General features: G+C 41.4%; 1 protein-coding gene across 4 annotated transcripts in view; it reads left to right on the forward strand.

The window, feature by feature from the left end:
• The window catches only part of shroom3 (shroom family member 3), a 97355-nt gene that overhangs the window by 36654 nt on the left and 33694 nt on the right, over positions 1 to 27007 (forward strand). For 2 of the 4 annotated variants that reach the window (XM_041969485.1, XM_041969486.1), the window contains one exon: positions 3209 to 3388. In XM_041969485.1, the coding sequence (XP_041825419.1) occupies positions 3209 to 3388 (180 nt within the window). Of the gene's footprint in view, positions 1 to 3208; positions 3389 to 19818; positions 20507 to 25347; positions 25971 to 27007 lie in introns of those variants that run through there. The other 2 variants (XM_041969487.1, XM_041969489.1) reach the window with 2 other exon arrangements.

The raw sequence follows: 27007 nt of genomic DNA on the forward strand, positions 1-27007 counted from the left end.
TGAAACTGCACGTACAACAAGACAGCAGGGTCAAAATTCATGGAACCAAATCAGACTCCTACAAATTTAAAAGCTTGACTCAGGCTTATAAACACAAAATAAAATATTAGAGCTTAACAGCAAATATATAAATGAATAATAAATGCAACAATTGAAAAAGATGGAATTTTGATCAATAAAATGATGTAGTGATAAAAATGCATTCAAAATAAAAGGTTTAAATTAAATAAACTGTAAATTTAATTTATATATTCAAATAAAAAACATTAAATTAAATTTATTTGATAAACTTTTAGGAGTTTAGGAGACATGACATACAGACATGACAAAGCCTATTTTCTTTCTTTCCTTCTTGTTTTTTTGTTTGTTAAAAATTCAGTTGGTTTTTCTGCGAGTGTTGGATCTTTGGTTGTTGCAGCTTTAGTCTTCAGTGCTGAATAGCACCATACACACCTCTCGGCTCCATTTGTTACCTTCAATAAAAAAGCCATACTTAATGATTTGGATTGTTCTCGTGCATCAGGGGGTCCAGCCCGAAAGCGACCTCCCAACCAGGACTGCTTGATTATAGTAAAAATGATAATCACGATTATTTTGATTGAAATTGAGATCTCGATTATGTAACACAATTATTCATTACTCACTTTAATAATGTGAATTTTTATCTATCTATCTATCTATCTATCTATCTATCTATCTATCTATCTATCTATCTATCTATCTATCTATCGAGAGAGAGAGAGTGAGTGAGTATCCTTACAGTGAGTAGCTCTAAACAGGACATTCTGGCCATCAGGAGGGTGGTCCACTGAGCTAAGTGGACCGTGAGAACCCCCTCCCCTACTTACGGGACATTTACAACAAATGCTGCAGAACCAGGGCCACCAGAATCCTTAAAAAATTCACTCACCTTGCCATAGACTGTTCACCTGCTGCCTTCAGGAGGCGTTACAGAAGGCAGGCTCATACAGAGAAGATGAGGAAGAGCTTTTTTCCTCAGGCTGTCTGTATCCTCAACGGCTATCAACACTTACACATATCTTTATTCATATTTTCATTTGCACATCTGGTCCTGTTTTTGTTTTTCTTCTGTTGTTGTGTCTAAGCATCTGGAGATAGGTGCACGAAACTGCTCATTATAGGCACGTTGACAAGTGACGTCACGCCCACATGCTCATTGACCCAGTTTCCAGTTGGAGGGCAAAAAGCCGGTGCCCTCCACTGTTAGAAGACGTGAAGTTGACAGCAAGTTACGCTAAATGTAAATCTCGCCCTGAAATATTATTAAATCAGTATGGTTAACACGTGTAGCGCTGTAGGCTGCACAAATAGACGAAAGAAGAACAGACATGTCAAATTTAATAGGTTTCCAGCGGATGTAAACGCAGAAAGCAGTGGATAACAGCCATGAGGAGAATGCGCTGGATATGAATTCTTACCCTGCTTTGCATGTGCAGTGGGCAGACACTACGTGGCCTTTTAATTTGTCCAAGCAGATCCACACCTGATGCTTCCGTTTCTTGTCGGTTATCTTCTGCGATGGCATTACGGCACACTTTAAGAAACACACTACGGTCATGTGTTCATTGCTGTGGTACAATATCTGCCCCACATGTCCAGACACAAAGACGTTATAGCCATCTAGTGACTTGTATGCCTTCATCGCCTCTGCTGTATAAATTCCTGGCGTGTTAATGAGGTAGTTGTAGATATCGTCATACTGAACTGGCGGTCCTTTCTGAGGACTGTCAACCCATAGATCGTCAGCTATTTTAAATGGGTCTGTAAGCTTTTCGCTAAATACAGTTAGCTTTGCACTGTACCTTTCGCGTTCATCTGCACAAAGATGATCTAAACTAGTAATACCTAAATCTTTACTTTCATTATGTGAACAGATTTGGTCAAAATGACGATATACTTGTACACTACAATGTTTTGGTCATCACGAAAGCAGAGCTTTTTGCCCTCCAGCGTAGTGCGCTCGCGCGGGATTACCGGACGTAAATAATAACATTCATTTATTTATTTATTTAACATTTATTTTGAAATGCTTTATTTTAAAGTAACTGGAAGTAGCTTTTCTTTCTTTTTTTTGGAGGGGGGGGTATTTGACAGGGACATTGTAGATTAATAGACATTAATGTAAATGTACCAGAGTTAGCTAAATGGCGTTTTTAAATCTGCAGTGTCTGGACGAGGAGAAAAACAAACAGACAAAAACAAATAGTAAGATAAAATTTCCTACCACAAACAACAGTAAAGATAAAAGTACAAACAAAGTACAAATAACAGTGAACAGTGTAAAATAGATAAACCACAATACTAAAAAAATAAATAAATACAGTTAGCTGAATGTATTCAGTATCAATATTATGATGACATAAGAAGATGGTGATAAGCTCAGCACTGGAGCAATAAACCAGGTTTTAAATGTTTTTTTAAGCGTATTATATGAGTCCAGTTCTCTGATGTTCCAGTCCCATGCAGCTATTACTGAAAATGAACACTAACTAAAAGTTATTTCTAATGTTTACAAACTGGCTAAGTGGAGGAGACCGGTAATACTTCTATAGAGTGACCCAGAGAGAGCACGCACACACACACATCGATGTTTTGTTTGGAGGAGTTCTGTCTCAGTCGTGGTGATGTTTACGGCGCTGTGCTAAAAGAACAGCTTGACCCCTTTAAGAATGGTGGAGCTGGAGAGGAGGAGCAACACAGTGCAGGGGAGGGGAGGGGGAACGTCGGAGCAGAGGAAGTTGCTGTGAGAAACTTCCTGTTTAGTGGTGAATGTTTTTGCTGCCAGTTTTAGCAATAAACTCCACACAGCTCTACTAGTTCCAGCAGGTCTGCTTCATCACTGCTGGGTAAAGTGAAGGGCGCTAACCCTGAAGCTAGCTGAAGTTTCACCCAGCAGTAATCACCTCTCCTCGGCATCCTGACCTCGGTTTGGAAGAGGAAAGTTTAGCAGCTTTCTGTTGGGTTTTGTTGTTGCTGAATGCTCTTGTGAGTGCAGTGTTTAGCTCACATAGCATAGCAGCTACCATATAAATGCAGGTTCAATCCTGACGTCTCCTTGACCCACTTTCTCATCTGCCTGCTGAACAATAAAGGACCATAAAGCCCACAAATGTTAAAAAATATAACAATGTAAAACCAATTGTTTATGGAACCCATGAATATCGTAATTTTCTCTCTCTCTTCACAGGGAGTTTGACCCTGGATACATCGAGGAGTTTGTTACCACACCTAACTCCCTTCCCTCTTTTCCCCTTCCTCCTCCTCTCTCTTTTCAATTACCACCATTGTCCCCATCACCACAACAAACAACGCCATCATCCAGCCACAGCCGACCATGTTCAGCTGTCCAGCTACGCATCAAAAACAGGTAATAAAGGAGGTCAAACCCGCCATCTGTCAAAACAGCAAGTTTGCAATCATTTCTTAGCAACCTTTGCATTCAGACCCGAGTCTGAAAAGACCAAACAGGAGGACAGTGTGTATGTGAACAGGGTTGCTGCCTTTGTGGTGCTAAATGGGATTTCTGTCAGGGTTGATAAATAAATAGGAAGTGATGTTGTGATATGCTGTCAGCTGAGGAGGTCTTGGTCCGGCTGGTACTTCGTCTCTGTGTGATGTATATTACAGTCCTGTTGTGCGCTGGCGACCGCAAGGGTCACACTGACCAACAAGAAAACAGACCTGTTTTTCTCAGGTTGCCATAGTATATTATGTTGTCTGTTATGTTTGTTTCAACATATGAGATTAAAACATTATGTTGATATAGGACATGGGAACATGACGTCACAACACTAGCCCTGCGGTGGCTGATGGGAAAAATAGCCGTTGTTGGAGGGCATTTGTGAGGCGCCATGATCGACATGGAGAGAACTTGTTGCACAGTGGGTTGCTATGCACACGATCAGGGGGAAAAACGCAAATGAACTGTCTTTTATTCTTCACCTATATGGAAAACAAATCGAAGTAACAAGGAGGAGGCTGATAGTGTGGATATCTGCCGTGAAACACGACATAAATGTTTCTGGTATCTCAGGCTGCTTGAAAGTGTGTTCAGAACATTTTTAGTCTGTTAAGTTTAAACAATTTGCTTAGTGAGACAATTGTGTGCTTATTTTTTCCATATCTTTTTTTTTCCAATAAAAAAGTTAGGTTCCTCTGCATGTTTTTAACCTAGCACCAGTCAACAGAGCAAGCTAGCAGGCTAAGGAAGGCTAGTTCAAACATCGTGTGCATGAATGGGACCCAAACAGCACTCAGCTGAGCTATTCTGAGAAACTGGATGTAACCAAGCCAGAACAAGCACTATTTTTATCACTGTGTCTGTGAATAAAGCCTGGCACATTCTTCTAATAATCCCTATAAGGGTGTTTGCCATATTAGATTAGGTAGACCGATAAATAAAGGGGTTTGTAAACTGTACATGAGCCTCCAAAGACTTAACATTTCTAAACTGAGCATTAGTAAAGGTGCTCACACCACAGAGCAGATACACAAAAATGTCAGGAAAAGTTAAAGAAGGTGAGTCATCTGTGTCTCGGGTCCATATTTAGTCAACATTTCATATGAATCATTAGCTCCGGTCAATCTTTTCCGTACAGCGTCTCCTCGCCTCGGGAAGAAGCTTGTCCTTGTAACACACATTTAGTTTGTTTCTAACTTTCAACATTATGGTTGTTTAAATAATTATCGATCTGCAATGGTCAGGTTTTGGTGCCAGCATATTGTTTCTGTTCCAGAATGCACTGTTCCCATGCCCTATAACATCTCTCAATCCTTTTTTTTTTTTTTTTTTATAATATCATAGATGTTGTACATCTTAAGATGCCACAATATTACTTTATTAATTTATTTTCATCATTGTTTGGTCAAAACTCCATTCATTTGTTTTTTTTTTCTTGCTTTACTTGTCCTGGCTGATAAAAGGAAACAAAAGAAAAACAAGTGTGAGAAGAAGAAAGGGAGATAGTAAAGAGTAAGTAAAGTGTATTTAAAAAGAGCTTTTCACAGATAAAAATCACAGTGTTGTACATAAAATGTGTGCAGTAAAACAAATTAATAAAAAAAAAGGACAAAGAAAAACCCTCAACAAAAAACTTTCCAGAGTCCACGGAGTCAACCACACAAGATAAGATAAGATAAGATAAGATAAGATAAGATAAGATAAGATAAGATAATCCTTTATTTGTCCCTCAGTGGAGAGATTTCGGTGCTTCAGCAGCAAAGGTGATGGAGCAAAACCTGTGCAAAAAAAAACAGCGTTACAGAGATAAGAACGAAAAACTGTACAGAACAAAAACTGTGTAAAAAAGTCTATATAAATAAATCTATATAGAAGTTTATATAAAAATAAACATATATACATTATTGCTCGTCTGTGTGTGTTATTAGTTCCCGTTGTGGCTGTGTGGCTACGGCAGCAGTGCAGATTGTAGTCTGACAGCAGCAGGAAGGAAGGACCTGTGGTTTCTCTCCTTCACACCGCGGTGAAGCAGCCTGTCTCTGAAGGAGCTGCTCAGTGTTGTTAAAAAGTCCTGCATGGGGTGGGACGTTTTCTCCATCAGAGACGAAAGCTTAGCCATCATTCTCCTCTCCGTCACCTCCTCCACCGGATGGAGGGGGCGTCCCAGGACACAGCTGGCCTTCTTAACCAGTTTGTTCAGTCTCTTCCTGTCAGCAGTCGAGATGCTGCTGCCCCAGAAGACCACACCATCCACCATCTATTGATGGCTAAGGCCACCACAGAGTCAGAAAAGGATCTCAGCAGTGTCCCCTGCACTCCAAAAGACCTGAGCCTCCTCAGCAGATACAACCTACTCTGTCCTTTCTTGTACAGGCGTTAGTGTTGTCAGTCCAGTCCAGTTTGTTGGTCAGGTGAACACCCAGGTACTTGTAACATGTCACCTCTCCGTGTCCATGCCCTGGATGTTCACCAGTGCCGGAGGAGAATGTTAACACCTGCAGAAATCCACCACCAGCTCTTTGGTTTTCCCTGCATTGATCTGGAGGCGGTTCCACTGACACCAGCCCACAAAGCCCTGGATCAGTTCTCTGTCGTCTCCGTCTGCGATGAGGCCGACGGCTGCAGAGTCATCTGAGAACTTTGGTAGGTGCAGTTTGCTGAATGATAGATGGTGAAGAGGAAGGGAGACAGAACTGTTCCCTGTGGGGCCCCGTGCTGCAGACAAACCTGACGGACTCTCAGTCTCGTGTCCTCACATACTGTGGTCGGTTGGTGAGGTAGTCCAGGATCCATGTTGTGAGATAGAGGTCTACCTCGGTGGCTTCCAACTTGTCTCTCAGAGGCGAGGGCTGTATGGTGCTGAAGGCTCTGGAGAAATAAAAAAAAACTTGATTCTCACAGTGCTCCCAGCCTTTTCCAGGTGAGAGAGGGATCTCTGTAAGAGGTAGATGACCTCATCATCCACTCCAAAACCACATTACCAGAACCTAAAGCAATGTGGGCTAGCAGCTATGTAAAGAACAACAGTAGACGAGTCAGTATAGGATCACGTTAAGGGTTTTTCATTTTGAGACAACACAGAAATCATGAACATCCACTTCTATTTATAATTTTATGACATCTCATTGGAGCCACAACAAATATAAAACTAATCCTTTAACAACTACATTGTGGATATTTTGGGAACGTCTTAAATAAAAAAACGTGCAGTGTCCCTCTGTGTGACATGAACCTGAGCTCCGTTTCAGGAACTGGACCAACCTTTGGCCTTCTGTCAGAATGAGGGACTGAATGGACGTGAAGGAAGGGATGCAGTTGTTAGAAATTATTTCTGACAGGTTCTTTTCTGATGAATCACAGGAATGTGGATTATTATGTTTGTGTTTCTTATTGAAATTTGTTTGGGGGATTATTTCATGGAGGACAGACCATGTTATGATTTTATTTCTGCTGTACTGAAAGGCTTGATTGGCAGCCTTTGCTACTTTATCTACTTCATCACTGTAACGGTTGGACAAGTCAAGTACAACATATAAATATTAGCTTATAACCTGACTAAAAAGATACTATAATTTGATCAAATTTGAGGTTTTACCACATTTTCTTCCTGAAATACGCCTTGAAATCCTACCCCTTGTTGGGATCAAGGTAATCCTGTTTTCTTGAATCAAAGTTGTTCAAATCCTACTCAAACTGAAAGCTTTATCCAGGATGCATTTTTAAAAACACAAATCAGCTGACCAAGAGGTAAAACAAAAACAAAACAGGACCAAGAACAGAACCCTGCACCACTCCACGAGACACACATCAGACATTACAGACATTACATTGTTGATAACAATAATAAAAGTTCTTCTTTTTAAGTTTGGCAAGACGATGTATGAGCAAAGGAAGAATAAGACCGTTTGCAGGCTCAAGTGAGTGTTTATTTTGACGTTCTGCACACCAAACCTTCCAACTTCCAGGGTGCCTTTTTATAACCAACCAACCAATATTATTTTAATAGTAATTATTATTAATTTTCTGGCACATGCTGGCAGCAGACTGTCCACCTTATTTAGCCTGAATGTATTTTATAACATGTAATTTTGTTCCACACAGAACATATTGTAATGGTTGAGGTTCTTATTAGTAACATCTCCCTTTCTCTTGTAAATCCAGATTTCTTTTTTTTCTGCTTGTTTTGTTTGTTTTTTTGTGTAAGCATACACTCTTAGGAATATTAATATGAAATATGCCTCTGTTAATTTTTGCAAATAGCTTTAACATATAATGTGGTGTGAAAGATAATATTAGCAAAAAGTCTCACATTTCATGTAATTTCATTTCATTCTGTGTCGTTGGTCTCAGTTTCCCGTTTCTCCAGATATTGTTCGTACACCAGTGTCAGAGTAGGAATATTCTCCCGGTTTTTGTACTTACAGCAGCTTTATAAATGAGGCCCCAGGTTAGAAAAGTGTGTCTGCCTCCCTTTCTTGAGATGTGTGATCCAGACACGGCGCTTGTGGGAAAGGTGTCGGTCTTTTCCCTGGAGCTCCCAGGTCCAGTAGCGACGCATCATCTGATAGTTCCTCGTGATCCTCGTTCCTTGTTGACAGAAAGATCTTTAATTCAGGCAGCAGGTCAACAAAATTCTGCAGCACTTTGCTGGGACTCAACTACCGAACATTAGCATGAAGAAGCAGAATCTAGCTCTTCCAATAACACCTTAAATAAGCAACACTGAAGCTCTTTTGTCGAGTTCACTAGTTTGACCACCAGTTTCATTACATGAGAAAAGTCCAAAACTTTGCTGACCAGGGCTTGTTGGTGAATCACACAATGATAATTAATGAAGTCGAGAAAATCTGGATCATTATGACACAGTGGTGTAACACCAGTGCACACATCTGTAGCAACTAGTTTATGAATGTGGATGAAATTTTCACTGACATAGTTTTTAAAGACTGTAAATATCCGTACCTCTTGTTCTCTGCTTTAAATGTTTGAAGAGTGAGGAAGTCATCCTTGGTTGTGTAATCCTAGAAAGCCATTCTGACAAACACAATAAGCTGAGCAGAGATTCGTCGAACTGCAGCAAAAAATATTTGTAGAGCAACAAGTCCTTTAAAACCTGCTGATCCACGTCCTCTGACTCGAGCCTTGTTGCTGTTGTGGGGCCCAGCAGTGCAGCACAGAGCCCGGATTTATGTCTTCTTGATTTTTGAAGTTGCTGCAGACAGTCTCTGCAGTGTTATTGCTTCCTTTAACTAATCCCCGTCTGTAAAAGGCTTCTTGTGTTTATCCAAAATGTGGCTAACACCAAATGATGCTTCAGTCGCAGCCTTAAGGGCAAGACACATGGGAGGCGACGTCATTCCTTCTTCATTATTTCCTGTGGAACTTGCGTGATGAGGCGGAAATCGCTGCCCTCCTCCAGCCAAGCGACAGGCGACATTTCTGCATGTGAAATGTTCACGTAGACGTGCGCATCTAGAAAATAGAAAAATGTTCAATTTTTGTTGCTGTCACATGGCACTACAACCAATCAGCAAGGGGCTTCTTTTACTGACCAATGAGAGCAGGCTAAACGGCGCAGTCTGCAAACACTTTCAACATGGAAGAACAGATCATTTTAGCTGTATCTGGCTTCACGAAACGTCACAGAAAGATTATAGAGAGGTAAATAAAAAGGCAGCCGTGTGGCACCAGGGGGAATTTGTCCGAACGCAGGTTCTGGATTGATCTGGATCAGCCTTGAGGTCTATCAAATGATGACATTCATGATGCTGTTTCCTATTTTGTAAACTCGAATGAACCCAGGGTTGTCTTTCTTTTATACAGTAAATAACAAGATTCCTGTCAATTCGTGCAAAATCTTCTCTTCATCCTGCATACTTTGTCATATGAAAATGTCGAAAATTCCCTCCAACAGCATAACCAATGAAATTTCTTGGAGCAATCTCAGAGCGCGATGCATGGCCCTGCCGCCATCGCTGCTGTTTGTCGCGTCCCGTGTGTTTGGTTTCACGAGGGTGGCGATGAGTTTTGCCTGTCGCTGTCATTGGTCGCCTCCTTGCCCATCATCGGGTTTTGAGAAAAGTGACTGCTGAACCTGTAGCTCTGATTTCTGCTCTTGAACTTTCTTGGTGGGAATTGAGCTCTTTGGTGGAAAACTGTCTTTGAATTTCTGGTGGTTGGTGGTGTGGTGCCGCTCCAAATTCCCTCACTTACACAACGCCTGTGTTTGTTTTTTAGCAAGGTGAAAAGAAAGTCCTCCTCCCATTCTGCATGGAAGTTGTAGGTTTTGGCTTTTTCTTCATAGTGTCATGCCAGCCAACTGTGGGTCAACACCCTCTCACCGGGGGGCCTTATATTGATATATGCGACAGTAAACACTGTGGCACTCTTATCTCATTGGTCACTTTGATACAGCGCTACACTGGAAATACAAACTGGATTAAAAGATAGGCGCTTGCAAAACCGAGCATTAATCAGACGTAATGTCTTTTTTCAAGAATTTTTCTTTTATTTTTCAGAACTACAGGGAAAGTCTCCAAGATCAACCTGTCGATGGGTTGACGACCACTGATCAAAGAATATCGACTGTCTAAGGAAATGCAGACGTTAACATTGATATGTGATGACAAACCAGTTATGTGTGAATACCCTGGACATTACGACACCGCAGTCTCACTCTGTCTCCTTATCCACAGTCTATAAATACCGACAGCCAGCCAGGACCAGGAAGTGTTGTATGTATGTGTAATGAGCATTACAGCCTCAAAGGGGGTGCTAGTGCACATACAAGTCTGCACTAAATCTGACTTGGTTCCTAAATGCATTTACTTTGCATATTTGTTTTTATTAAAGATGGATAAAATAGTTACTGAAAGTTTCCTTTGCATGTTTGCAGGTGACTGTAACAACAAAGTCATTAAAATGTACTCCACCGTTGGCCCCATTGACTCAGATAAGCAACCAGAAAGACTCCATTCTCTCACTATTCCCTGGCCCCTTGGTGGTTATCAGATACTGTTGAGTGGTGGGGGGAAGCAATGCCTGCCTCGTTGTTGGTCATCCAAAAACAGGAAGTGTTCCATCAGAGCCCCATGAGACTGGGTGTTTATCTGGTGAGGACAGATAGACTGATTTATAAACACAAGCTTTTTCTCTGACTCCATCTTTCCTTTTTTCCCCCATTTTATCCATTCCTCCCTCTACCCTCCCTCCATTCAGTTCCTTCCCCGTCCGGTTTCTCATCATCCTTCTTCTCCTACTTTACTTTCTTTTTCTTTGCTCTTACTCCTGCTCCCTTTCCTCCAATAATGTTTAACAGGTTGTATCAACACCTTCCTCTAAAACATCAAACCACATCAACACCAAAGTTGAACAAAGCACAGATGCACACACACGCACGCACGCACACACACACACACACACCTAAATCACTTAACACAAGTCAAACTGTATCTCATCAGTGCTGATGTTACTTTACTTCAGGGATAACTGCAGAAGTTGACCATGTTTTGACTCTTGGTAGTGAGAGTGGATGCGTGTAAGTAAGTTGTTCATTCTTTGTCTTGGTTAGTTTTGCTTCTCTGTTAACTGCTAACGAAGCTGGAAACATCTGTCTTGTTAGCATGGCTACCTGCAGCTTGATGAATCTTGAGTTCAGCAGTAGTTAAATTGCTGACAAGATGGATTCACATTTGAGACAGACACCTCATAGTCAATCAGAGAGCAAGACTTATTGTGTCAATTTCTATGACACAATAAAAAGGCAAGGCAGTTTATTTGTACAGTACATTTCATGTACAGGACACTTCAAAGTGCTTTGACATAAAACAAAGGCATTACAGATATTTAGAAATAGTAAAATGCATCAACACATAATCATAATTAACTCATCTGTTCAGACAGTCTTATCCCCCCTAAGTCCATATACATCTTTCCACAGTGTTTCCTTCCTCTATCACTTATTCTGTTTTGTGCTTTTAATGTTTTGCTTACTTTTAGTGTCTTATGTTTGTACAGTGTCCTTGGGTGCTTTGATAAGGCGCTTTTTTAAAATAAAATGTATTATTATTTATTATTATAATAAAATAATAAATTACATTAAAATGATTAAAAGCAAGATAAGTAAAAAAAAGTTACCGTGCAGATTTCATGCATAGGCGCATGAGAAAAGAAATGTTTTTAACCTGGATTTAAAAATGTTTACATTTGGGGAAAGTTTAATCTCCACTGGCTGTTTGTTCCACTTGTTTGCAGCAAAACAGCTAAATGCTGCTTCTCCATGTTTAGTCTGGACTCTGGTCTGGACTCTGGTCTGGACTAGTTGACCAGAGTCTTTGGACCTAAGAGCTCTGCTAGGTTTATGTTCTCTGAACATATCACAGATGTATTCTGGGCCTAAACCATTCTGGGATTTGTAAACAAGCAGAAGGGTTTTAAAATCTATTCTGTGACTGACTGGAAACCAGTGTAAAGATTTCAAAACTGGTGTGATGTGTTCAGATCTCTTAGTCCTGGTTAAAACTCTAGCAGCAGCGTTCTGGATGAGCTGCAGATGTTTAATGCTCTTTTAGGAAGTCCTGTTAAAAGACCATTACAGTAATCCAGTCTACTGGAGATGAATGCATGGATGAGTTTCTCTTGGTCTTTCTGGGAAACTAAACTTTTAATTCTGTTGATGTTTCTGAGCTGGTAAAAAGCTTCTTAGTGAAGCTTTGATGTGGCTGCTGAAAGTCAGGTCTGAGTCTATCAACACTCCCAGGTTACGAACTTGGTTGGTGATTTTAAGAGCCCGAGTCTCCAGGTGTTTGCCAATGCTGACCCTCTTCTCTTTGCCACCAAACAGAATAATCTCAGTTTTGTCTTCATTTAACTGTAGAAAATTCTCCCTCATCCAGGTGTTTATTTGCTCCAGACACTGACACATTAAGTATATTGGACTGCAGTCATCTGATGACAGAGACACATAAAGTTGTGTATCATTTGCATGACTGTGATCATTAATTCTAAAGTTCTGTAATATTTGACCCAAAGGGAGCAGATACAAGTTGAACAGAAGCCGTCCAAGGATTGACCCCTGGGGGACTCCACAAGTCATGGCCACTCGCTCGGATTCATAACTGCTGATCGTAACAAAATAACTCCGGCCTTCTAAATAGGACCTGAACCAGTTAAGGACCGCTCCAGAAAGTCCAACCCAGTTTTCCAGCCTGAAAACAGGATTCTGTGATCTACAGTATCAAACGCAGCGCTGAGATCCAGCAGAACCAGGAATGACACTAGACCAGAACCAGGACTGATACTTGACCAGAACCAGTATTCAACCTAATGTCATTTAACACTTTGACCAGAGCTGTTTCAGGGCTGTGATGAGGTCGGAAGCCGGACTGAAATTTATCAAGATTTCCACTTTCATTTAAAAAGTCATGAAGCTGGTGAAATACAACTTTCTCAATAATCTTGGAAATAAAAGAGGTTAGAGACAGGTCTATAGTTGTTCATTATTGAGGCGTCTAGAGTCCTTTTCTTTAGGAGGCTTAATAGCAGCTATCTTTAGTGACTTGGGAAAAATGCCTGATGCCAGTGAGCTGTTAACTATCAGTAGGAGATCACTTTCTACTGAGGTAAAAACTGTTTTTAAAAAGTTGGATGGTATCATGTCCAGAGTGCATGTTGTTGATTTCAAAGGCCAAACTGTTTCTTGTAGGATTTTTAAATCAACCATTTTAAATTGCGACATGACATCAGAATTATTTCCGGGTTTTAGACACAGACTAGTTTTCTTGTTTGACTGTGTGGAATTAATATTTTGCCTAATTGCTTTAATTTTTTGGCTAAAAAAGTTTGCAAATTGGTTACATTTCTCAGTGGAAAGGAGCTCTGAGCTTATCTGTATAGGAGGATTTATAAGTTTTTCAATCATAGCAAACAGAGTGTGAGAATTGTTGACATTCCTGTTAATCATTCCAGATAAATGCAGCTCTCTGGCCTTGCACAACTCATTGTTATAGTTACGCAGGCTTTGTACAGCTCATAGTGAATTTGAAGTTTATTTTTAAGGCCCAAATTAAGACCACTGAATTCTTAGCAGAGGTTGTTTCCTCTGTCTTTGTGCAGCTCAGGATGGAGGATTGATCCAAGATTGATTTCTTGGTTTCCTTATTTTTTTATAAAAAAATAATGGTGGTAAGCCCCTCCCATGGGACGTGGAATGTCACGTCTCTGGTGGGGAAGGAGGCTGAGCTGGTGCGTGAGGTTGAGCGGTTCCGGCTAGATACAGTTGGACTCACCTCGACGCACGGCTTGGGCCTCTGGATCCACTGTCCTTGAGAGGGGCTGGACCCTCTTCCATTCTGGAGTTGTTCCCGGTGAGAGGTGCTGAGCAGGTGTGGGCATGCTCATTACCCCCCTACTTGGTGCCTGTACATAGGGGTTTGCCCTGGTGGACAGAGGGTAGCCTCCCTCCTCCCTCAGGTGGGGGGACGGGTCCTGACTGTTGTTTGTGCTTATACACCAAATAGCAGTTCAGAATACCCACCCTTTTTAGAGTATTTGGAGGGGTGTTGGAGAGCACTCCTTCCAGGGACTCCTTCGTTCTGCGCGGGGACTTCAGTGTTCACGTGGGCAATGACAGTGAGCCTGGAGGGGTGTGACTGGGAGGAGGAGGTGATCTGATCCGAGTGGTGTTTTGTTGCTGGACTTCTGTGCTCATTATGGATTGTCCATAACGAACACCTTGTTCAGGCATAAGAGTGCCCACATGTGCACTTGGCACCAGGATACTCTAGGCCGCAGTTCGATGATCGACTTTGTAGTCGTATCATCAGACTTGTGACCGCATGTCTTAGACACTTGGATGAAGAGAGGGCGGAGCTTTCAACTGATCACCACCTGGTGGTGAGTTGGCTCAGATGGTGGGGGAAGGATGCCGGTCAGGCCTGGCAGACCCAAGCGTGTTGTGAGGGTCTGCTGGGAACGTCGGCGGAGATCCCCCTGTCAGAAAGAGTTTCAAATCCCATCTCCGCAGAGCTTCAACCATGTCCCCGGTTGAGGCGGGGGCATTGAGTCCGAGTGGCTGTGTTCTGTGCCTTTATTGTTGAGGCGGCCAGCCGCAGCTGTGGCCATAAGGTCGTTGGTGCCTCTCGTGGCAGTAATCCCTGAACTCAGTGGACACCAGCAGTGAGGGATGCCGCCAAGCTGAAGAAGGAGTCCTTTTTGACCTTTTTGGTCTGATGGGTATCAGCAGGCTAATCACGTTGAGGTTTTGGCAGTCACAAAGGCAGAAACTCGGGCATGGGAGGAGTTTGGAGAGGCCATGGAGAATGACTTCCAGAAGGCTTCGAGAAGATTCTGGTCCACCATCCGGTGGCTCAGGAGGGGAAAGCAGTGCTCCATCAACACTGTGTACAGTGGGGATGGGGGGCTGCTGACCTTGACTCAGGACGTTGTGAGGTGGTGGAGGGATACTTCACTCTGAGGGGCTCAGAGTATCAAGTCCGCATCAAGAGGAGCCAGATGAGGTGGCTTGGATATCTGGTCAGGATGCCTTCTGGACACCTCTCTGGTGAGGTGTTCCGGGCACGTCCCACCAGGAGGAGGCCCCGGGGAAGACCTAGAGCATGCTGGATGTACTACATCTCTCGGCTGGCCTGGGAATGCCTCGGGAATGTGGCCGGGGAGAGGGAAGTCTGGGTTTCTCTGCTTAGGCAGCTGCCCCCACAACCCAACCCCAGATAAGTGGTAGAAAATGGATGGATGGATGGATGGATATAATGGATTTAATTGGATTCTAATTGTGCTACAATGAACTGGATTGAATTGCACTGTTTCTTTAAAAGTGCCTTGAACTGACTTTGTCATGGATTGGCACAATACAGATAAAGTTGAATTGAATTGAATTGACTTGAATTGAGAGTTATTTATTTATTTATTTATTTTTTAACAGTGTGAGATGACAACTTTTTTGCTAACTGTTTTTTTCATAATTAGTGCCATGTCACAAGAATAAAACTTCTTATTTTATGACAATGCTTAAAGTTTGTAAACATGTATTTTTGTAACATCTAAACCAGGGGTACCATCTCCGGACCTCTTGGGCCAGTGTCCTGAGGGATCTTCAATTCTGGTCCTCAGAGGTGTCCTGCAGGTTTTAGAAGTTTTCCTGCTGCAAAACACCTGTTTCAGACTTGTGCAGAGCTTGATGTTAAGCTCAAGCACAAGTCTGCTAATTACCCACTGATTTAAATCAGGTGTGTCACAGTAGGTAAACTTCTTAAACTTGCAGGACACCTCCCCAAGAGGTCCACAACTGGTGATTTCTGTTCCAAACCAAATCATGTAAATTAATTCTAACCACAGTCCTGTTTTTCCCATATTATGGTCCCATTATTATGATCCCATATTATGCTAAATTCACTTTCTAAAGGTTTTCTAACAGTCATATGTGTCCTCATAGCCTGGGTATGAAGCCCAAAAATGATAAAATTCTGTATCCTCTCTCGCTTGCTCCATTTTTTAGCAAATGTGTGCTCAAATGGGTGAGTGAGATCTTTCCCTTTGTGAGCTCAAGAAGGGAAATAACCACTACCTGCTGTAATGGATACTGTCATTGACCCTCCCCCCCATCTAGCTGAGCCTGCCCTCTAAAATCACAAAACGGGCACCACCAAAAGCCGGACTCTCTCCCAGAGGAGGGTGTGGACAGGCGCCTCTCAAGAACATTTAAAGATTCAGACACAGAAACAGCTCCTTCTCTGTAGCGCTCACTAGAGCTACTTTTGGAATGGCTGATATTATGAACCAAGGCTGAATTTGGGGTAATACACTTTGAAAACAATGTTGTTGGACCTCTGACACCCATATGAAATTGTTGAAAAAATGTATAATATGGGACCTTTAACTCCTTACTGCGGCCTTTAGCAGGTGACAGCAAAGTAAAAATAATGGTGGAAGTAGAAAAACGACAAATGGCCAAAAAGAGCTTGTGATAACTAATAATGCACTTTTTGTTCTTGTCAGGATTGACAACTGTTGATATTGTCGTGGTCGTGTGTTTTGGGTTCATCGTTCATTTAGGTTTTGCCTTGTTTTTATGTTCTGTGCTCTCAGACATGTCACTTACAGTATAGATCATAAAGCCTGTTTCTGTTTTAATTTAAATTAGTTTTACTTCTGCACTTGTTACACCTGGTTTCTGTTACTGATGACACCTGCTCTAGATCGGGTCATTAGCCGCCCTCTGTCTATAATCTGCCTGTTTGCTTTGCTCAATACTCGTCTGTCATGAGTCTTTGTTGATGTTTTGTCTTTTCTAGGTTGGAGTTTACTTCCTGGATTCTTCTGCCTTTGTTTTTCTCATGTTGGTCTCAAAGTTGACTTTCCTGCCTTTTGCCTTGTAGTCCTGCATTTGGGTCCTTCACCCCTAGTCAGTAAAGACATTGCATGTCGTTTACGTGACTACGTGGAAAGAAACTACTCCCATCAGGAGGACATTGGGATTTTTAAGGCTTTACTAGTAAAACTCTTTGGTATTTTCTGTCAACCAACACAGATTTTTACTAATTGTAGTAATTGCTACATCCCAGCCAAACCAAGCTCCCAATCTGACCAAGAATAAACCAGCACTGGTTACTGCCCATGTAACAGACATGTATGGGGGATTTAGGGCTACTTTTGGCACTTATGGCTCAGTTATGGCACTGACAAGTGTTATGAGGGTCAGAGGTGGACCAGATGTTAGATGTCAGCCTGGCTTGGATTATGGTAGGTCTCCAGTGGACCACATGTGATCCACATGTCAGTTGTTGGCCTGGACGTGAATTACAAGTATTTTGTGGGCCACATGTGGTCCTATGGGCAGCCCTCCTTATGGCAATCTCCTTGTAGACCACATGTGGTGGTCATGTGGCGGATTTTTGACAGCCATACTCACATTTAGTCAATACAGTGAGTCAAGACTAAATTTGGACAAAACAATAATGCACATTTGGGCTCAAAACATTTTGCTATCTGGGTGGGTGGCTGGTAGCAAATTAGAAGGTAAATATTAATTTGACCTTATATAATGCAGCTGTTGCTCTCTTGGCAAGGCATTAGCATAGAAACACTAAAGATTAGCAAATATTTACAATTTAAGTACACATCTTAAAGTTAAACAGTTAAGGTTTATCAAAAAAAGCAGAGGTTAGATTTGCTGTAGGTAATCAGTCCATGAGGCAAACTTACAGGCAGGGATTAGCAAGAACAAGCACCTGGAAAGCTGGCGAGGATCATGAAAACAAATGTGATAAATACTGAAATGAGTTATGACGTAACCTATTAAACTCCAGATAGATGTGAATCAACCACAGGAAGCAACATTCAAAGATATCCATGACAAAAAAGCTATAATTTTATATTAAAACTATTTAGGTCAATCAAAATTACTGTGTATTTTAATCTGAGTTGCATTACTTCCACCCATCATAGTATTTGCATTGAAAGAATGGTTTTACTGCAAAACATTAAGCAACATGACCGCCACATGTCGCCCACAAGGATATTTCCATAAGGAAGGCTTCCTATGTTAGCACCACTTCTGGTCCACAAAATACTTGTCGTAATCCACGTGCAGACCAACAGCTGACATCTGGATCACATGTGGCCCACAAGAGACTTATCATAATCCAGTGATGCCCAAACCTTTTCTTTCTATTGTTTTAATTGACAACAATAATGTTAATCCCTCTGCTGCAGTGTGAGGTGTTTTAAACCAGGAAACTCTTCAGGTGAACTGAGCTTTAAAGGAGACGGAAGCTGCTTTGGTAAAACAACTCTGCTGAATATGACAGTTGAGTCATTTATTGCTAAAGTAATCAACAGGTTTTTCTTTGTGTCCAGAATGAGAAATTCCAACGTGGGGTTGTAACTACTTTGGCTTCATACTATCAGATGCTGATATTTTGAGACACACTGTGGTCTCTCCTCATTACCCACCACTGACCATTACCTGGTCATGCTTAAGGGAAGACCTGCCTCATCATATTTTCTTTTAATTTTTTTGGTAGCTGAAATCTCTGTTCTTGATTCATCATCGTTTGCCCATTGGTACTTTCACGACTGTAAATAACTATACTTTCCCTGAAATGCCCTTAGAGCAGTGGTTCTCAGTCCTGGTCCTCGGGGACCACTGCCCTGCATGTTTTAGAGGTGTCTATCTTTAACACACCTAACTCAGATGAACGGCTCGTTAGCTGGCTTGCAAAGAACTTGACAAGCAGTTCAATTAATCTAAATCGAGTGTACTGGAGTTGAAAAGAACCACAACATGCAGGGCCGTGGTCCCTGAGGACCAGGACTGAGAAACACTGCCTTAGAGCTTCTGAATTTCTAATAGGTCAGGTCATCCTCATCCAAATCAAGGCCAAATTTAGCCCTGAATAGAAGTCTGTGATAAGAAAAACTTAGATATTTAACTTGAATAATTGATTATTTAAGATAAATGCTGAAAACATGATAACACAATAAATAGTTTTTAATCCAAACTGTTGAACTAAAGTTTAGTGTTCAGGAGAGTTTTTGGTGCAGATCAGAAATCATGGATTACAGCATTGAACTGGATTTTGAAGAAAAAAAAACTCTACCTGCCCTCTAAAGGCACTTTTCACACAACAACTTCGTTCCAACTTTAATCAATGACCCCAACACTTGTCAAACGTTTGTCGATAACAATCGCCTCATTGTTCGCTGCAGGACCACATGATGCACATGATGCAGCATGTGATTCCCACAGCTTTAAAATTAACTCTGCCACAGACTGTTTTCCTGTTTTCAACACGCTCAGCCTTTCTGTTTATTTGGCCTTCCTCTTCTTCCCCCTCCATACTCCTCCTTCTCCCCTCCCTTCCCCTTCTCACCTTTAGACTTTCTAATCACCGATTCTGCCTTAAAATTGACCCAAATTCCAATTTTTATTCTACTAGTGTAAAACCAGATCTCTAGGCCTTTTTCATCCTCCCACTCCTTTTATCTGTCTCACCATTTCCCCTGTCCCTACCATCTCTCTATCAGTCCAATCACTGCTTCATTCCTCACTATCTCCACCCTAATGATCTAACCACACTTATCTCTCTCCTTCCTTTCTCCCTCCCCGTCTTACCACTCATTATGTCTCGCTGTTCCTCCCTCTTTTTTTCCTCTCTGCTCTCTTTTACTCTGTTCTCTGAACAGCTACCGTCCAGACCAAGTTGTGCCGAGGATGTTTACTTCATGCTTTTATCGTACGGTAGCCTAATGACACTTAATTGCTTCATTGCTTAACGAGCTGGGGGCTGGGGGCAGAGCAGCGCAGCTCAGTCTGACCCGCCGAGTCCAACTGAAACCAGGACAGAGAGGCAGATCTGAGGATGGCAGAGACCAGATTTTTCTTTGGAGATTTTATGGCAAGAAGTGGTATAAAACTTGGAAAATTTAGGCGCATGTCTTGCAGTTGACTCCAGTGAGATAGCAGACAGCATCATTAGTGACACGTTTGACAAGAAATAGGGTCTTGATTGGTCAAAGAAAGGAGATTATCTTATTAAATGATAAAAAGATATGGTAGAGAAAGGAAAACTAAAGATGCAACTGCAGTAAAGTACAGGGTAAGTGGTTTTGTGGGGTCTTGTAAGATGTTAGGAATCATTTAGCTGATCAGCGCGAAGAAGAAATTTGAATGTAAATTTTCTAGATGGAAACACTTTAAAGATCCCAAAAATAAAGAGTAAAAGGTGTAGAAATGGACTTCACTTGGACTTCATAAAGGAGAAGAAAGTTAAAAAGTAAGGACAGGCTGAGAGGGAAGAAACAGGAAAGAGAGTATAAATAAAGTGGACTGTACATTGCTGCCATGGAGCTGCTGGAGGTGTTTTTACCGCAGGGAAGCTGAAGAAGAAGCAGAAAAAGCTGGAGCCGGGCCGCTCAGACAGGGTGCTGTTGCCGGGCGCCGTCGGAGGCCAGCGTCAACAGCCTGGCGACTGGCCTCATCTCCAAAGTCCTCAAGCTCACTTCCAGGTAAAGCGTGTCATACCTCACTTAATCAGTCAGTTTAAAGTTTAAAAGGAGGCAACACAAGGTTTGCATTACTTTGTCTAAAATAGTCTTTTGAGTTATATTTTAGACAAACAAATAAACAAAATGCCTTTTTGGGTTTGTTTTTGGACTTAAAGCTGACATTTAGCACAGATATAACTAAGACTTTTATCCAGTTTAGAAATGATTTATGCACGATCAGCTTCCTGGACGCAGTCGTCATGACTCAGATATGATCTCTGCAAAGTAAAGAGATGATTTGTATGTAACCTGAGACACTCTGAGCTGATTTGGACAATCAGCAACTGTGACAAAACCTTGACTTAACCCAGTCTTTCCCAAACTGGAGGACGGGCTCCAGAGTCATGATGGGGCCGGAGGGGAGGGCCCAGCAAGGCTAAACATCTTGTTTTACACTGCTAGCAAAACATAGACAAATTTGTGGAAGTACCATGGGTAAACAATGATGAATCAACAACATAGAGTTGAACTAACAAAAGAAAAGGACAAGAAAAGATGATGAGGCATGTTTTGCCCTTGGCCTGAACAGGTAATGGTACCAGAGCAGCATCTCATTTAAAGCTCAACTCACCTGAAGTAGATTGCAGAGTTTCCGGGTTTGAAACGCCTCATACTATAGCACAGGGATTGTCATCGTCGTCGATGAAAAGGGGGCCCTGCAGAAAACGTTTGGAAACCACTGGCTTAGCCTAACAATGACACTTAGACTTTTAAACCTTTACATAACTTAAGCACATAACTGAGACATGATGTCAGCTTTAGATTTAGTATTTCTGATTCAAGATGATTAATATCCCCAATTTGAAAGAAAAAGTTGGGATGCTGTAAAACTAACTGTAAGTAACTGTAATACCAAATTTCAGAAAATATAAATATCACAAATCAAAATTCACAGTCAAACACAGAAAGCACATTAAATGTTATTAGATTTTACTATTTTATGAAAATTGTTTTCTCATCTTTAATTTGATGGCAGCAACATTTCAGAAAGTTGGGAAGATCTAGACTGAAGAGGTCAGTAAGGCAAGTGGACTCCTCTTCTTAAGACCTGCCTAAAACCCACCATTAATGGTGCAACTTCAACCCCTAACGGTGGTCTGCACGTCGTCCTTTACATTGGCACAAATGTTCCCGCCTATAATCAGGGATTCAACCCTTCCACTTGAATGCTGATAACGTGTCAAAGAGCTCCTCTCTTGTGATTCTCAAATTTTAATTCATCTGACCACAGAACAGTTTTCTAGATTCCCTTACTCTCACTTTGTAGATGCAGTTTTTTGCAGAAGACTCACCTTTCCCCATTTTTATTTATGGGAGACTTTATACCCAGTCATGTCACAGACTCGATGACAGTCTGTCTGATTTGTGGTTCATCCATTTGTTTGTTGTTAGCAGCCTTTTGTTGCCCCTATCCCAACTTTTATAGCCATGTTGCTGCCATCAGATTCGAGATTAACTATTTATCATGAAATAATGCTAAAATAATAATTAACAAATTTGGAATTTCTATCAATTATCTCCATTATTTATTGTGGATAACGTATTGTTTCACATGATGTTATTTATATTTTACACAGCATCTCAGCTTTTATTGGAATTAAGATTGTTTTTATGACATTGTTGATCTGGAAATTGTCTTATAGAAGACGCTGTAGCTCTGACTAATATTTTTTAAGTTTATGTTGGCAGTTACTTATTGATGGCACATTTTTAACATATTAAGGCTCCAGATTGGAATTTTAAACAAAATAAACGGGTGCAGTCCTCTCAGAGTTTATCAGGAAGGTGAATATCTGTACGAGTGCAGCAGCGATGAAACAGCGTTGAGGTATTCTAGTCATGTCCTGTCATTAGCCAGGTCCCTGTGGTTCAGAGACATGCAGGCTTTCATGTTTTCTGTCTCCAACTTGGTCAGATAAAATGATTTCCTGTTTATCTCTGAGAATAAATACCAAGCAACAGGATATGTGAAGAATGGTCAGGAGGAGATTATTGCAACTGCCATGCTAGTGAATATCTCTGTTATCAGGACTTGTCAGATAACATGTTCAGCAATGTCACAAAGATAACTATTATAAACAAAAACTGAATTTATTCCTGAAAAAAATGCTTTAAGTTGCATGACATGGTGGACATATTGTGCACATAACGAATAGTGCACTGACTGACGGACCAGTTGTGTGCTGTGGGCTGTTGCAAGTGCATCACAGGACAAGCTCTAACATTAGCTGAGAGGTTATATTGTGTTGTCATGGAGAATGCCGGGTGAGCATGATGCTCTTTAATCAGCGTTCCAGCAAACGTCTGTAACCTGCTACATGTTGGACAGTCTTGGGGCATCTTTGCATAAACTGGTCCTTTGGTTCTGCTGTGGTAGACCATGAACTCAATAGATCTGTTACTGTGCTGCCACGGTCTTTCAGACCAGCTTTTCTTAGCTACTCGTTAGATTCATTTATATCAGCATGTGTTCTATATGCTGACCCGAGAGCTTTGGTCATCCACAAACTTTTCTTTCTTCTTAGGTTCATTCTAGATATTGGCTTTTTTAAACCTACTTATCTTTTACCCCCGTTCTTGGCAAGCTTGTGCTGTTTATACAACTCTGAAGCATTTAGTACCATGAAACTACCCTTAAACCAACTCATTATTCCAGCTACATATCTTGATGTTTATGGATTGAGTCTTATTCCCACCATTGAGCTGCTCTCATAGCGTCTATCTTACTGAATGTGTTTGATCTTGCTGCATTATAACTCCCAGTGGAACGTGGGATTACACAGGTCCTTGAAGATGTCCCATATGTAGTACCAACATGTCACATTTATTCTGGTCTTCCAAGATTTCAGGTCAACAATTATAGATCAGGTGCGTCCATGTCTTGTAGGCTGATGTATGAGCAGGGGCTTCTCCTCGGGATGTCTGTACACTTCTCATCTATCGTAAACGTGTCCATCAGTATTCCCTTCTATGCCTCTGTCATCCCTCTTTAATGAAAACCATGCAGGTGTGTTTGTGCGTGTCGAACACGGTGGGATTTTGATGCTGAAAACATCATTTTTCTGGTTCCAGCTCTGATAATGAACCCTGTTCAGTTGTGTTTTAAACCCTGCAGACAGTTATAAGACATCTGTTTCTGTGAATGAGGCTGTGTAAGGATGAAAGGAGACAAACATTTTATCAATAGAAAGCATGACTGGGCTGTGAGGATGTTGTACAGCTTTTATGTCTTCTGTCCATACAGCTGTAACAGTAATAACACTTAAATATGCACAGGAAATAGTTTAACATTGTCTGCAGATGTGTTTTCTTATAACTTGGATATGTTCTTTGTTTCAGCTTGAAGGTATGATGAAGCCTGATCAGTTTTCAGCTGAGTCACCAACTCAGTCAAAAGCAATGTACAAATGGGGCCATATTTAGAAAAAACATGATCCTAAACCTCTTTCCTGAGACAAGCAAGTCTAATCATAGATATATACACGTAGATGTTGCCTCTGACGCTGCTTGTCCATAGGAACAATTCGCCAACGCAGACCGCCATCTTGGGCCGGGGTAAGCCACGTCTCTTACTTACTGCATTAGTCAGCAGAGACAGAGATGATAACTCCATATATGATGCTCATATATGGAGTTATATTTATAATATGAATAATATAAAATATAAATAAATAAAAAAATAAAGGAATGAGTAAAAAAAAAAAAAAAGAAAAAAAACAGTCAATTTGAAAAAAAGAAAAAAAGGATTGCCTAAATTAAAAAATTTTCCATAAATACCCCCAAAACGAAATATACCTCAGTTAAAGTCATACAAAATAAAGAACCTACGTTTACCTCCGATGTGACGCCCAACAGAATAATGGAACCTGATAAAGGTACCAAAGAACACATCACCAATATAAAACACACGTTTTTTAAACACGTCAAAAAAAAAAAATAAATAAACGGCAAAAGAATTCAAGACCAGAGAAAATTTATACGAGTACTGAAGGGTTCATCAAAAGAAAGCATTTCTAATTGTGTTTTTATAATCATTTAGAGCAGGGCTGACTCAATTTGGTCCTACGAGGGCCGCAATCCAAGCAGGCCCTCGTAGGACCGAATTGAGTAGGCTCTGGTCTAGAGCAGGGTAGCCAACGTTGGTCCTCGAGGGCACACATCCGGCAGGTTTTCCAGATTTCCGTGCCCCAACACACCCTGACTTAAAACTAACGAGTCATTGTGGAGATCCTTATAGGGCTTTTGGATCCATTTAATTTGAGGCAGGTGTGCTGGAGAAGGGAAATCTGGAAAACCTGCCGGATTGGTGCCCTCGAGGACCAACGTTGGCTACCCCCTGGTCTAGAGGGACTCCGTTGTGTTAGTGAATATTAGGATTACATGAAAAATTGTCATGACACTAACTTTGCAAAGATGGTCAGTAAAAATTAAAAGTGATGGTATCACGTCTTCCTTTAAACCCGTTGACCGTCCAGTCCTGTTAAAGTCCTCTGGTTAAAATGAGGCTGCAGACGGGCTGAAGTCTCTCCTCCTGGGTGCTGCTACCCATGCTGCCTCCTACATTTATCTTCTGGAAACATATAAAACATCCATCTGAAATCGCTCAGTTCTCAGTTCTTCTGTAGCTGCAGGTCAGCAGTTAAAGTTCATGTTAGCGCCATGAAACTGATTTAATAGATAATGTTGGAATGACCTACTTAACACAATTATATGAAGTGGCTGATTGCAACATGCCACCTAAATATCTTACTTACATCATCCTTACTAACAAAAACATTTTTATTTATGTTAGCTTAAGAAATATGTCAAATTAAACAAGTTCATAAGAGTTAAGTAATATAAAACCACTTCTTACTGGTGAGAGGTTATCCCTCTTATCTTGGTTTCGGTGTTTCTTTCACAGGAACATCCGTATGCAGCACAAAAATCTGGCGTTTTAGTTTCACACACACAGTCTGAGCAATCTGACTGGGTCTGAAACCCCGGCCCAAGATGGCGGCCGTGTTGACGTGCCTGACAAGCCCAAATGCGGCATCTAGTGTCTATATCTATGAAGTTTAACAAATATTTAAGAAGTCACCAACAAAAGCCTTCAATAATAAGAAAATCTGACATGTCATGTTTCATGATCTTGGTTTGAAGTCTGGTGTTTGCCATGTTTAGATCATGGTTTGTGTTTTTGATTTTGTCATGTTTAGTTCAGTTTGTAGTTTTCCCTCATGTGCTCTGTGTTTTCTGTTCCTGGCTCGTTAGGTCACCAGGTCTGATTTCTCATTCACTTCACCTGCTCCTCATCTCTACCTGTGTCTGGGTCCTCACTTCAGCCCCATCATGACAGTGTCAGCTGCCATTGTTTAATAGCTTGAAGAAACCCTCACATAAAAATGGCAAAAGCATACGTCTCATTCTTATGATGAGCACTTAGGTTTGTATCAGTGCATATAATTTTGGGGTGTGCACCTAAAGTCATGTGCACAAGTTGCAAGTCAACGCTCATCATTTTTATTAGTATATATATATATGTATGTATATGTGTGTGTGTGTGTGTGTAAGAGCCAGGAGTTCCTTGAGGGTCCTCCAGTATCTTAGCTGTTCTATGGACTGCTCTCTTCTGGATGGAGATGTCTGATAGGTTCTCCAGGTATCTGTTGGAGCCACTTCTCCAGTGTGGGGGGACACGGGCCCCCATTGCTCCAATGACTACTGGTACTACTGTTGCCTTCACCTTCCAGGCTTTCTCTAGGCTACCTTGAGTCCTTGGTATTTCTCCAGTTTTCTCGTGTTCCTTTTTCCTGTATATCGATGCTACATCCATCACCTACAAGGCTTTCCTTTGCTACTTGTCCATGATAACAATGTCTGGTTGTTGGCCACCACCATTTTATCAGTCTGTATCCGGAAGTCCTACAGGATCTTAGCCCCTCTCATTGTCCACCACCTTTGGATGTGTTTCTATTGGGACCTAGGGGTCTCCAATCCATATTCTGCACAAGATGTTTCTGGACACTGTGCCGGCTACTTGGTTATTGGCGTTTCCATGTATTTTTTGCCTGCCAGTATCTGGCACCCCTGCTGTGGTGGCTGTTGATGTTTCAGAGGCCTCTTTGCACAGCCTGCACCTGGAGTCCTGCCTGGTGTGGTAGATCTGGCACCTCCGATTGCCCAGTAATGGAGGGTCACACCAGACTAGAAAAGGGCTGTATAAGTACAGTCCATTCACTGCACCAAGACTGAAACGTAAGATGAAAATCTACTGGTTAATTTCCTTTTTGTGCGCTGATCACGAAGTTTCTGCTGCAGCCGAGGACTCAACTCAGGAGAAAATTATACTATGAAATGCAGAAATTTAGGAATAAGTTGGATATTAAAAAGAGAGAGCCACTACTGAACCAATGTAAACGCACCCAACATGGCAAATTACTCCATAATTCTGTGCGATAGATGACATCTGTGCACATTCTC

Source organism: Melanotaenia boesemani, chromosome 19, assembly GCF_017639745.1.
Source record: "Melanotaenia boesemani isolate fMelBoe1 chromosome 19, fMelBoe1.pri, whole genome shotgun sequence".
Classification (NCBI taxonomy): Eukaryota; Metazoa; Chordata; class Actinopteri; order Atheriniformes; family Melanotaeniidae; genus Melanotaenia; species Melanotaenia boesemani.